At 34.7% G+C, this 13,695-nt stretch overlaps 1 protein-coding gene across 1 annotated transcript in view; it reads right to left on the bottom strand.

Moving 5' to 3' along the window:
* LRP1B (low density lipoprotein receptor-related protein 1B) overlaps positions 1-13,695 on the bottom strand; it is a gene marked incomplete at its 3' end in the record, with an annotated part of 167,099 nt that overhangs the window by 133,397 nt on the left and 20,007 nt on the right. Inside the window, exons 6-10 of the mRNA XM_009708817.1 lie at positions 8,132-8,266; positions 7,593-7,722; positions 2,726-2,852; positions 2,421-2,572; positions 2,005-2,129 (exon numbers count right to left, since the gene is read on the bottom strand). Coding sequence (XP_009707119.1) covers positions 2,005-2,129; positions 2,421-2,572; positions 2,726-2,852; positions 7,593-7,722; positions 8,132-8,266 — 669 coding nt within the window. The remainder of the gene's footprint in view (positions 1-2,004; positions 2,130-2,420; positions 2,573-2,725; positions 2,853-7,592; positions 7,723-8,131; positions 8,267-13,695) is intronic.

The raw sequence follows: 13,695 nt of genomic DNA, 5'->3' as shown, positions 1-13,695 counted from the left end.
ATTTGGAGATTTAGCTGTATTGATTTTTACATTTGGTTTGTTTTAAAGATTCTTTTAAAGTTTTATTAGGCTAGAAAAGTTAATATCTGTTTGGAAGGATGAGAGGTTGAGAAGAGAAAGAAAAATACACGAAAAAGATCATCAAGCTTCTAAAATCTCTCTCTGAAAACTTCAATGCCTCCATGGTTCGCCACCTGTAGATATCTTTAAAAATGGCGAGTTTTGAAACCAGTGTAGTTAGGTCACGTCCTTGCACACATCTAAAATAGTACTGACGGATAGGAATCTGCTTGCGAATAGCACTGCAGGACTGACTCATCGGAAAGGGTAAAACAGGTGTTTGAAAAAAATCATTAATCACAATCAGCACAGGTTGTTTTTTTGTTTGGGCTTCTTTTTTGTTGTTGTTTTTTGTTTTAATAATAGAAAGTCAGGAAACTAGCTAATCACTTTTTTTTTTTTAAACAGTGTTCACATTTCAAGTTCAACAAACTTAAAAAAATATATATAATAGTGTAATATAGAAAAACATTCCAAAAACATTTTTCACCTGTTTTTTCCCTTTTGTCCTTCTGGCTCACTGATATCCCCTCCCAAAGACATTAATCATTTGTACCCTAGTAAAATTTGAAAAACGATTAAAAAAATCATTCAGTTATGTTTTCCAACTAACATCAAAATATTTTTAGCCTCAGTAACTGTTTATCCTATTCCTAATGTGATCAAGTCTTTAAAGCTATCAATAAAAATCATTACATGTAAAGAAGCACTGTTTTATCCCATTGTTCTATTTTCCTAATTCTATAACAAAAAGCCCTTCCAAGCAAGCAGACATTAACTATTTCTAGCCTAGTTAAAATAAACAATAAATTTTTGTGTGGCTTTTATTTTTATCCACAAAATATGATGCCCACAATACTATGAAATTACATGCAGAACTTCTTAGTAAAATTAATATGCATATGTTTGCAAAGTAATTTTTTTCAAAACTATTTAAAATTCCCTTAAAAAATATGAAAAGACATGTTTTTCTTAATGATTGTTAAATATGTTTTCTTTCAAAAATGCAGATTTATTTTATATGTCATATTTAATGCAGTTATTTAGGAAAGATGTATACAAAAGAAACAAGATCTTCAGGTATGTAACGCTGTGAACAAAGCAACTTTTGGGTGCTACCAACACCAGAGATATATTTGTATTAAAAAGTTTTTGTATTACAGTAAATTTATTTTTTTTTTTTTTGTACATATTTATAGAAGTTTTGTCTGGATGGCCTGGTAGCAGTTTGTTGTGAGAAAATCATCATCATTTTTGGTAGACTTCTAACCATCTTTGCTCACTGAAACAAGTTTTTCAAGGTCTTTTCAAAACCAGAATTTTAGGAGGAAAAAGACAGCTAAAAGCAAGATTATTCTTAGTCAAGTAGTAGAAAATAAAATTTAACCATCAATACCATAAATCTCAGAGAGTACATAACTTTTGTCTCTTGAATTTGCTAAACAAATTGAATATAAAGGAAACCTGATTATTTACAAGGTCTCTTCCCACACAAAAAAACCTAGGACTCAAACCCAAGTAATTTCAGGAAATAAATATTTGAGACACACAGGCTGGGAATTTCTAGCTGTGAAAAAAAATTCTGGTTCGCTTTCCAATGGAAATCTGAGACTGCCTGAGATTACTGCTCTTTAAAGCACAGTTCAAGGTCCCCTTCATTCCTAAGACTGTTTTTTTGCTTTTTTTAAAACCAAAACCCATCAAGCTTGGAATGATAGGATATGTTTTGGTTTTAGATTCTCTCCTCAGAACACTCAGAAGAATTTTAGTAGAATTTGTACTATATGATTTCTTTGGTACATTAATATTAGCTTAAAAAAAATACTTCAAGAATAAAAAGTGGAGATAAAATCAGTGATTACTTAACTTTTGTTATGCTTTAATATACATAAAAAGTAGCAGGTGATATTAAAACAATTAATAGCATCCTTAAGAACAGCCAACCTTTCTCTCGTGCTCTATTAAAGACTTTCACTTCCTTCAGGTTTATTCCAAGGCCAGTCCTCATGGTCACAGCATCCGTGGCCTCATTCTTGTGGCCTCTTCTAATAGAGCCATTTGCATGTGCTCTGCCAAAAAAGTTGAAGATGTCTCATCAACAATCCTCAGCTAATTCACACTAAACAAACGACTGAAAGGCAGTGGAGTGCTCACCTAACAGAAGGTGAAGAAACCTGTTCTTATCTATGACACATATATGCTATAGCTTTCAGCATCAGAAACGCCCTTTCTTTGGAAATTGAATAGGTTTCTGCGATCCATTCTGTGACCTTGCTAAAGAATGGCTAATCCTACAGAGGTGAAGAACCTGGCACCGAAACAACATTTTGAAACTCAAATACTTATGAAAAATAAATTACCTGTCAGACCAGTAGATGTAAGCTCCAAACACCGCAACTGAAAACATATCCACATTGCTCCCTGACAGCACAATCTCCCGATTCCCTCCACTCTCAAGGTCAATTCTTTCTATCTTGTCGGTACGAGCATCACACCAATATAATTTATTTTCCTAAAGATTAATTTTAAAGGAAACATCAACAGTCTTGTCCAAGTATTTAATTAAGTGTTATTAAGATTACATCAAAGTGGAAGACTAGCTGGCTTTAATGAACATTACATATACTGTACATTTTAACATATACTGGAAGATAGAGGAACTAACCTCATAGTCGATGGAAATCCCATTAGGCCATGCAATCCCCAGGCTCACAAGCACAACCTTCTCAGACCCATCTAAGTGTGCCCTGCCTATGCAAGGAGTCTGTCCCCACTCTGTCCAAAATAAATACCTAAAATATTGTAGAAATTACCAATTAAAATTTAGCATCAGAATTGAAAATATGTAATACTGTACTTCGATTGCAAACAAAAGGCACCATTACCATTAAATAGGTATTTTAAAAATATGATAAGGCTCATGTCTCTAAATAATCTTAAGAGATTAAATGTATCATAATACTTGTTTCATAGAACACTTTAAGAGATTTTTTACAAACGATATATATGAAGTAATTCTTAAAACTGTATTCGATCAATCAATATGCAAATTTTATTCCTTAAATAATTAAGCTTTGTGCTTGGAAAAATAAAAGCAAATTAGAAAAAATATTACTGGAACAGAAGCTCTCACATCTAATTACTAACAAATGTTGTGATAATACAAGAGATGTATGTCTAACTTTCAAATATTTTAAACATGAAGCAGTGAGAAACACTATGGGAAATAGTAGAGCAAAGGGATTTTATTTGGGAAGAAAATATTTTTCCGATTCTCTAATGCTCAGGGGAAGAATCTGCATCTTACTTGTCTAATTTTATGTTACTGTATACTTACTGGCACAGTAACATCACTATTTCGGGATAAGATGCTAGGTCAAACTTCTGCCCTCCTACTTCTCAATCTGTTGCTTCAAGTATAACAAAATGAGCCTAGTTAATCTACACAGAGCTCCTCCTTTACTGAAGAGTAACCTATGGAATAGCTTTAAGTAAATGTCTATGTGCCTACAAATATATATATGTATGCACACATAATTGTGTTAAATAGATTGTAAACACACACACATAAAAATATATATATTCTGAGCAAGAAATCTCTTTCTAGGATAATACAATTGAGGTCTAGCATATTACTAATCACCTGAAGAGAAGCATTTTTATAGCAAATATTCACAAGAACACACTAAAATATTTTTTAGTAATATGCTGTACACAAAGTGAACAGAACATAAAAAACCATTCTCCATTGTTTTTCTCTGTGTGGAATGTATGTATCAGTCTGTTTTTAAAGATTACAAAAGTCTTTTGTGCGTTACTAGCCAATTCTGCCCCTCAGTCTGGTGCTATTATACCAATCTGTTGTTAAATAGCTATATTTGATTGGATGGTTGCAGATATGTGAAATAAAGAGGGATAAAAACGGGACAGGGGAGAATAAATGTGGATCCTATAATTAGCTCATCAAATTTAGCTTCTGAAACAATGTTCACCTTACTTTGGCTCTAATTGTAGGGCTTTCTGGCTATAATAAACAAATTTGTTCTCATACTTCTTGACATAATAGTAATATGAATACTAACTCTAAAACTTGTATTAAATTAGGAAATTGAACTGCTACATTAGCTAAATTAAAAATACATTTTAGAACCTCTAAACAGAAGTGAACTTGCTTTCAGGCATCTAGTCAGAGGTACTTTCTTAACACAGGACATCAACTAAATGTTGACTACTGAAAGACAGGCATTCAATACACTTGAATTAAACAGTCCGTGCTCTTTCCTTAGACCAGTTACTTTGAGGGGAAAAAATAAAAAATAAAACCCATAATTAGCAGGTTAAATGAATCTAGAATCCTCTAAAGAAAATCCTGAATAGCTGCCAAAAACGTAAGGCAAGTTACTGAATACGCTTTTAGAGCATTAATGATTATAAATAGATTGATACATAAACTTACATAAACTATTAACTAGTATAGAAAAACTCGATCTTCCCGTATATTACCAAAAGGTAGTACCATCTAAAATACTTGCTTCCTGGACTTTTGTAGGTAGCAAAATGCCACCCACACATTTGATGTATGTACTGCAATGCTAGAATAACTACAACTCAACTTACTTTGGAACCATCCCATATATCATTTACATAGCTGACATGGAGATGCAAGTGGTGGAAATTTGCTGCTGGCCTACAATCTTCAAAAAAACTTATTAGGAAAAAATTAAATTAGAGTCTAAACTCCTCCCCCAACCCCCCACCCGAAAGCCTAAACACAAATGAAATTCTCAAAATGTTTTTGAAGGACGTATCTTCAAAGTCTAAGAATTATTTCAGTATGAGATTAATTCCACATTTCAATCATAATTCTGAGTTTGATCAGAAAACTATTATTTAATTGGAAAAAAAAAAAGTCAAGTGTATGTTATTTGAGTAAGTATACTTGATGAGGGACAAATACACTCCTTTGTAGGGCTACACATTCTTAAATTTTTCCCTTAGTAACAACAATGTTACCAACCAGCTGAATGCTGGCTGCTTCATATCTTGGTATAACTGGCAGATTCAATGAGATCTAATAACTGCTATTTTCCTCTCTATTCTTATAGCTGTCAACTCAAGCTTCAAGAGAAATGAGGAATGTGAAGTCAAGGCAAGGGGAGGGAAGAATACCTTTGAAAATTTTGCCTCATAAAGGGAATTTTGAGATATGACAATAACTTTGTCTCCTGAAGAAACTTTGATTGGAGACATCTCAAGATATCACTTTTTGGCAAGATAATAAAAAAGAGAGATGAAGCTTACCTACCTTCACAGAAGATACACTGTTCTACCAGACATGCAAAACAATTATTAATCCAAAAACTAGCTATAAAACTCAACAGGATCAAAACTTCTAAGGAATGTTTCACAACTGAACTCATTTGTACATTTAACATTTCCCTTCTCTGCTGTTTTTTGTGTCAAGTGCAATAATTTAAACTCCTCCAAATTACATTTTACCCACATTTTATTAATATCTGTTTTTTGGTGGCATTACACTATTCTAAGACCTATGAAGATGTTTCAGTGGCATCTCTAAATATCCATTAACTTAAAACTAGGAACTGTTTCTTTCCAAAGAATCTTGTTAATATTGTTGGCTATTATTTCATTTGCTTATATGCACACTTATCATTTCAGTAAAATACAGCCATGAACTGTTGAGGTAGAAAGTGTCATATGAAAATACTGTCATTAAAATAAAAAAATCCACGCTTTACTTAAAAAGCAAATTTTCTATCAATAGTAGTATTAAATATTAATCTGTCAAGGGTTCTGCATTTACTCTTCCCTACAGCAACTGTTAAATGCTGGATCTCAGCTACAACCCATCTTCCCTCTCCAAATACTGCAGAAGAGTTGATTACACTTTTTACCATTTCTAGTTGAAAATAATTTATTTTATTTCTATAATTCATATTATTTTAATATCTAAGTATTCTCCAGAGAAACTGTATCTGCTGCACTTAGCCCTCAAACTTCATGGGGACTTTTCTTTTGATTTAAGGGCTGAAAACCTATCTCTGTAGTGTGTGAAGAAATACAGTTCATATGTTTCAAGGAAAATTACACTGTAAATTAACTATTGTTTTGAAGAAGTTTGGTCTACCCTTCTGGTGAGAAGAATTTTATCAGGTTTCTGTGTACTTACCTTCAAAGTTTTTTGGTTTTTAAATTTTTTTCTAACATTCTGGTACATTAAAGACAAAAATATAATAATTAATTCAGCCAGATCCTGACTAGGATCTAGAGAAGATCCTACTCTGAACAACAGCATTAATCCTAAACTGTTAGCAGATACTGCCAAGCAACCAGCAGTGCTATATGAACACAGCCATAATGATTTGTGGCAAAAGCTATTACGTTATGCAGAAAATAAAACCAGTTATTGCTTTCACCTTCATTCTTAAGTACTTTAAGTTGCAATGCTCTAGTCTGCAAAACACACAGATCACTATGTCTAAATTCTCATAGAAGAAATCACGGCAAAGATCCAAACAGCATTTTGCATCACTGGTATCAACGTGGCCTCAGTGAGAAGTCAGAATTTTTCATTACTATGGCTGCAAACTCCTCTGAGTACAGAGACTGCTTTCCTGAAAATAGGGAGATACTGATTGGATTGAATCTGGAGAAAACCAGCTACAGTGTCATCTCTGGCTTTGGGGGCAGCTAAGTGCTCAAACACTTCTTTAAGATTTTGATACGCACTGATTAGCGCTTCCATTTTAGCAAGGTAAGTGTAGCCATTAAATTCACTGAGTCTTATTTATAAGCCTTTTCCTCAGAAAGTACATTTCATAATCCCATGAAAAAAAAAGATGGGAATTCTTTGCAGAATTTACTGCTTCTGTTTTAGTTGTAGCTCAGCTAACAATAGTTTCGGAGCTGGAAGGGGACAGAACGTTCTCTATTTTTGTTAATGCTGCGTGTAGTGCCTACTTTCAACAAACAGTTGGATGAATACAGATGTCACTTTTGACAACCCTGACTCTCTTACTCACAGACTTCATCTCATATTACTTTCAGCTACCCTGGGCAATCTCCTTGGTTGTTGTAGTCAGATGTCGCATGATATTAGAATTTATAACCAGCAAGGATTACATCCTTCTACAGTTTCATTGTGACATTGAGGTCTTTGTTAGCTAATGTGACTTCCTTGGATTTGCTGGAAACTTAAGAACAGATTTAAGCATGCTTCCAAGCAATGTCTAAACTTCAGTTGAAATTATTGTCTGAGAAAATGAAAAACGTTTTGCAAAGAAAGTACAGTATGTCGTGTATACAAAGACGAAGGAAAAAACTCAGCATACAGTAAGAATAACATTTCCTTCCACCTGTGCTTAGTCACAGTACAACAGTTTCCAATACAATCCTTTTGGGTTTTATTAAATGCTTATCTATTGGAACAAAGGCTTTGACTTACTTATCTAAGAGCTTCAGTGCTAGCATGCAAACTTTAAAAGAAATGCAAGTAGCCATGGTCATGTTACCCTTTTTCTGGATGTACCGCAATAGACCTTGGCTGGTCCAAACCCTGGGATATAATTACATATCGGAATGAGCCGTTGAGCCTGGCAACTTCAATTAAGTTGAAGCCATGATCCGTCCAATATATGTTACCTAGGAAAAATATCTTGAAGTTACTGGAAAAAGAAAAGACTACTTGAAAAGTGTTTAAACCTTAAGTGCATAAGTTCGGACCAGAAACTGATTGCTGTATTTTAACTTATATGTACATAACATCTGTAATTTCTAGTCTTATTCAGCCTTCTGTTCTAAAGTATAAACTTTTATTCATGGTTCTCATCACTGAGATGGTCCATCCAAGAAAAAGTGCCCAAGATAATAATTTTTCTATCTGTGGTAAGACTGTGGAAACCAGTGGTGGTATCTTCAAAGAAAAATATCTAGACATTTGGAACACTAGAAATTAGAGCTGAAAGCAAACTGAGTTATTTAGCCTTGAACTGAAGATGCAATAGCATACTGTCAGAAACCACGACAAGTCCTGAAGCAGGTTAAGGCCTACCTGCTATCCAGTCCACTGCAATGCCTTCAACTCTTCCCAAACCATTTGTAATAATGTCTTCTTTCCATGTTTGGTCTCGTTTAGATCTGCTAATTTTGTTGAAACCCATGTCTGTCCAATAGATTGTATCATTTCCTATAAAATACATGGCAAAGATTCTTAGATTAATTCAGTTACTTCAGTGCAAGTATCTACATCAGTAACTGTAAAAACTGCCAGTTATAACTTTATTAATACATCTCAGAGTAAACAGAAGAATGGTATCAAAATTATCATCTTTAATTTCTCATTATTTTTCCTTTTTTAAAGTTTTATTTAAAATCATTAAATAGAATTCTAGGTTTTCTACTGCTTGTTTAGTACTGCAAGTACTGCACATAGAACACAATAGGGCCACGACAACAGATGGAAGCTACTACCCCTGTTAAAAATCACAATAACTACGTTGTTCTTTTTTTCCTAATGGGATAAATGTTTGAAAGACATATTGTTTTGTTTATTAATCACCATTCCATTTAGGAGTCTGAAAACTACAGGGTAAAACTGCCTATACAGTCTTTTCCTTCAGTAATCATACAGATTGAATTTTATCAGTATAAAAAATTTAACTAGAAAAAAAAGTGTGATATTTGAGAGTGATATACTGAGAAAAGAATAAAAAATTGACCATATCCACAATTTATCTTCTATTTTAAATGTACTGATCAGCTTTCAGTATGAGTCTTTTTTGGTGTTTTAAGGAATTTCAGCTGTCTTCACTGCCATTCTGCTGCAGTTGGCTGTCCACGAGGTGGAAGAGAGGGACCACTATGTAGACTTACAGTACAAACCTATTTTCACTGATCACTTAAACTTGCCAGCCAGGCTGAAAATTTGGAGTGGTCAAATATATATATATATAAGAGAAAAACAAAACTTACACAGATAACAGTCAATTCCAAGACCAAACCAGTCTGGCATGCTCAAGAACCCTAGCAAAACCATCAGTAAAACAAATGACAAATTCTGACTTCAAGTATCCCAAACATATAGTTTGATTATCACATGTGGCAGTCATGTATTTTGCTATTTTTCATAGTAAGTATGAAAATTAAACAGAGCTTAATACTAGCAGCATATACATTCAATAAGATATTGATCTATGATTTCGTGCAAATGGAGGCCAAATACCCTTCAGTGGAATATGAGATATACAGAATTACTACAAAGTCTGATCTGAAAATACATATTTAATAAAAAAAAATCTGCCTATTACGTTTACCAACTGGATAAGACATTCTACAAGTTAATTTCATGTATTTCATATTCCATTTTAATTCATCTCCATAAAAATAAACCACTTTGTATTCCTACTATGACTATTTAAGTCAGCCACGCGAGCAAGAATCCACATAACAGTTTAGAAACTGTTAGAACACAGAGATCTCTACAGTTTCACTTCCATGACTAAATCTCAATGTATATAGCACAACTGACTTTGTAGTGCTGTTTTCTTCAAATAGTGTTTTTCAGCAATCCAAAGATTCAAACAACAGAATTACCTGCACATGATTACAGATAATCACACGTTAAAGAGATAAAATGAATTTTTAAAATCATATTTCTCTTTAAAATATATCATTACATACAACCATTAAAAGTCTATCTAAATTACTAGTTTACTTTCTGTAAAATGCAGTATTTTATGACACTTCTTTGTTTTTTCCTTAATACAGAATATATCTGACCTGAATATAAAGAGGTAGAAAGCAACTAATGGTTATGTACATGTACAAAAAAGGATGGTGAAGACCTAGAAAATCATGCAGATCTGCAGATGTAACTTCAGAGATATAAAAATACTTCCCAATCATAAAGGAAAACACATTTTCAAGATAAATATTACAAGGAATACTCTTGTAACATCAGTCAAATTGGATTTTTATTTAGTTGGCAGTGTTCCTGTAAAATGACCAGAATTTTTAAGCAGAATGTATCGGTTCTACAAACAAAAATTATGTAAGTAATTTTGGGACTGGAGCTAACCAGGAAAACCCAAGTAACGTGCTGTGTTGGAGGAAGTTCACAAAGCACATACATTTCACTGCTTCTAGAAAGTATCCTTAAAAATAAATGCTAATAGCTTGAATATGCAAAGATAACAATACCCAACCATACACTGATATTAAATCTTAGCTAACACATAATTTCTTAAAATTCTCATATTTTACAGTTCTACACCTTACTTGCCTATATTTTGTATCCTGAATTAAATCTTCATTAAACATAGCTGTAAAATGCATTGGCTATGACATTTTGATATAATTGTTCAAAGATGCTCGGGGGAGGGGGGAAGAAAAAAAAATATTTTCCCTGAAGTACTGATAAAGGTTATTTTTTCACAGCAATGCAAAACTTTTCAGTCACTATGTTCCATACATTACACTGGAGAATACTTTCTGATTTTTCAGGCTCTTCATGACAGCTTAAGAAAAGAAAAATAACTATACTCTTTTGCTACACAATGTGAAATTATCCAAGGAATTAGTTGCCACCAAACTAACAAAGATCCCTGTGAGTTTCAAATATGAATAACCGTATAGCATTTGCTGAGTTTCAGTTTGCACTTGGATACAGATGGTATGATCCAAATGACAAATTCCTCTCATTTTATGGAGACTGCAATTTTTATCATAGAATCATAGAACAGTTTGGTCAGAAGAGCTCTTTAAAGATCATCTAGTTCCAACCCCCCTGTCACAGGCAGGGACACCTTCCACCAGACCAGGTTGCTCAAAGCCCCATCCAACCTGGCCTTGAACACTTCCAGGGATGGGGTAGCCACAGTTTCTCTGGGCAACCTGTGCCAAGCCTGCCTCACCACCCTCAACATGAAGAATTTCTCCCTTATATCTCATCTAAATCTTCCCTCTTCCAGTTTAAATCCATTGCCCCTTGTCCTATTACTGCATGCCCTTGTAAAAAGTTCCTCCTCAGCTTTCTTGTAGGCCTCTTTTAGGTACTGGAAGGCCACTCGAAGGTGTCCCCAGAGCCTTCTCTTCTCCAGGCTGACCAACCCCAACTCTCTGTCTGTCTTCACAGGAGAGGTGCTCCAGCCCTCAGATCATCTTTGTGGCCTCCTCTGGACCCGCTCCCACAGGTCCATGTCCTTCTGGTGTTGGGGGCCCCAGAGCTGAAGACAGTACTGCAGGGGGGGTCTCACCAGAGCGGAATAGAGGGGCCCCATCCGTTGACCTGCTGGTCATGCTGCTTGTGATGCAGCCCAGGGTACAGTTGGCTTTCTGGGTTGCCAGCGGACATTGCTGGGTCATGTTGAGCTTCTTGTCAACCAACACCCCCAAGTCTTTCTCCCTCAGGGCTGCTCTCAACCCATTCTCTGCCCAGCATGTATCTGTGCTTGGGATTGTCCCGACCCAGGTGCAGGACCTCACACTTGGCCTTGCTGAGCTTCATGAGGTTCACACAGGCCCACCTCTCAAGCCTGTCAAGGTCCCTCTGGATGGCATCCCTTCCCTCCTTATGGGTTCCTTTCTGTTAAAAATCAAAGTTCTCCATATCTCTACAAAACATGGAGTAACAGTCTCAGTAGGACTCAACAACTGAAGACCCATGCCATGCAGAACAAGCTAAGAGGAATTCAGATTAAGCAATTGGCCTCTATTTTGTTGTGGTCTGTTCACTTTTAAAAGCAGATGACATTGTGTCAATGTTGTCTCTGTCAGGTAGCAGTATTAATATCATAATTGCACAAACCTGCTTTATTTTCCCAATTACTCTGAAAAATAACAGACATGGAGAAAAAAATGCCCTCCAGTATCTGGTTCCTGAAGTCAGTTCTGGCTTCAGACAAATGGAAAGAAAGCCTATACTCAATTTGGAGCCTTCAGTGTTTATTTACCTATTCTATATAGCTGGAATCTGAAGAGAAGAGAACTACTACCTGGAAATGACAGTCTTCGCAAAATGTGAAACAACTGTCTGCAACTGTACACACCTTCTACAAACCTTTTGTTAAGTGGTGAGCATTAGAAACCACGGCCTCACACTGACTCTTACAGTCTACAGGCAGCTTATCAGTAAACATTGAAAATTAATTCCATTTAATGCATTTTGCCAATAAAATCCCGTAACTCAAAATTCAACATACAAAGTATTTGCTGATTATTACTCCTTTTGTCAGGTCTTGTCATCTTAGTCTGTAAACGTTCAAAATGCTTATTTCAACAGAGAGTAAAATCTATTCTCCTCCCACCTATACACGCACCACAGATATAAATGCTTGGAGGTACAATGATAGTACAAGTAAGAACAGGATCACTTTCTTGGAGACATAGTTCTACCCATCAATTCAGAGAGCATAATTCTGCAAATAAACATGATATTCTCATTTCTTTAATACTTAAAATGCCCTTAATGTCTCGAATACAGTAGTGTTTCTCTGCCATGTAGATTATCCTCCAATTAGACCAAGCTTAAGTACAGAGTACCTCCCACTATGTGAAATAATAATTTAAGCAAATGCAAACCAGATGCTGAGATAAAAAGTATGGTGAGCTTCCTGGAACAATGTCAAGAGGGAAAAACAATGGGCATTCGCCTGACATACTGTGAAGAAGTCTTCAGCAGCAGGGAAGAATCAATGCCATTATCTTTAATAATACAGAAATGAAAGGCTAATAGGATCACACTTAGTTTTATAAACCTATGTCATAAATAACACTGGCAACCCCACTCTCCAATGACCTCTAAAAAAGTCCAAAGGTCAAAACTACTCTTAGAGGTCTTTAATTAGAATTTAGAAGTATCAAGACATAGAAAAAAGGTGCATTTATCTTCCAGCTCTTTCATGTCTGCAAAAAATATTGCAGTAAGTCTTTTAACTATGATACGACATGCTACTAGCATATGTTAATATATTTTAGCCTATGTATTTGCAATACTTAAATATTACTGACAGTAGATCAGAATTTGGGAATGTTCCACAATTGAGAATGAAATGCAAGCAATTGTCACTAACTGGAAGAAAAAAAAAAAAAAAAAAAAGATGAAATCTGAAGGGACCTCCACTTGCCTTCTGAATCATGTTTGATGAACTAAGGTTTTAGGAACAAATTCAGAAAATTCAAGGTAAGGTATCAAAATGAGGAAGACAATTGCTTTTTATGATGAAATGCAGTTGAAAGCTGTACTGTAACTTTTTGTAACACAGTATCCCCTTGTGATTTCACTGCTATAGAAGATTTACATTCATGTTTAGCAATGCATTTGTCACTGTCAATCATATTCATGTTCCCTATGCTGCAACTGATTATCACCCAAGTTGGTGAACCTCATTCAATTTCATCCTTCTTCAAATATCATTTTTCCAAAAAGCTAAAAATTAGTACATGCATCTTATTCTTCAAAAATACTAATTTGATGTTCACTAGTGAAGTCCAAACAAAGCTCTCTAAAGTAGGAGTTAGCATAGCCTGTAAGTAGACTATGCTAAAAAAAAAAATAAATCTCAAAAATCAAAGAAAAAGCAAGATGCAAAATCCCCAGTAAGATCTCAGTATCAGTAT

Source organism: Cariama cristata, unplaced genomic scaffold (assembly GCF_000690535.1).
Source record: "Cariama cristata isolate BGI_N322 unplaced genomic scaffold, ASM69053v1 scaffold951, whole genome shotgun sequence".
NCBI lineage: Eukaryota > Metazoa > Chordata > Aves > Cariamiformes > Cariamidae > Cariama > Cariama cristata.
This window is presented reverse-complemented; position numbering and strand designations above follow the sequence as displayed.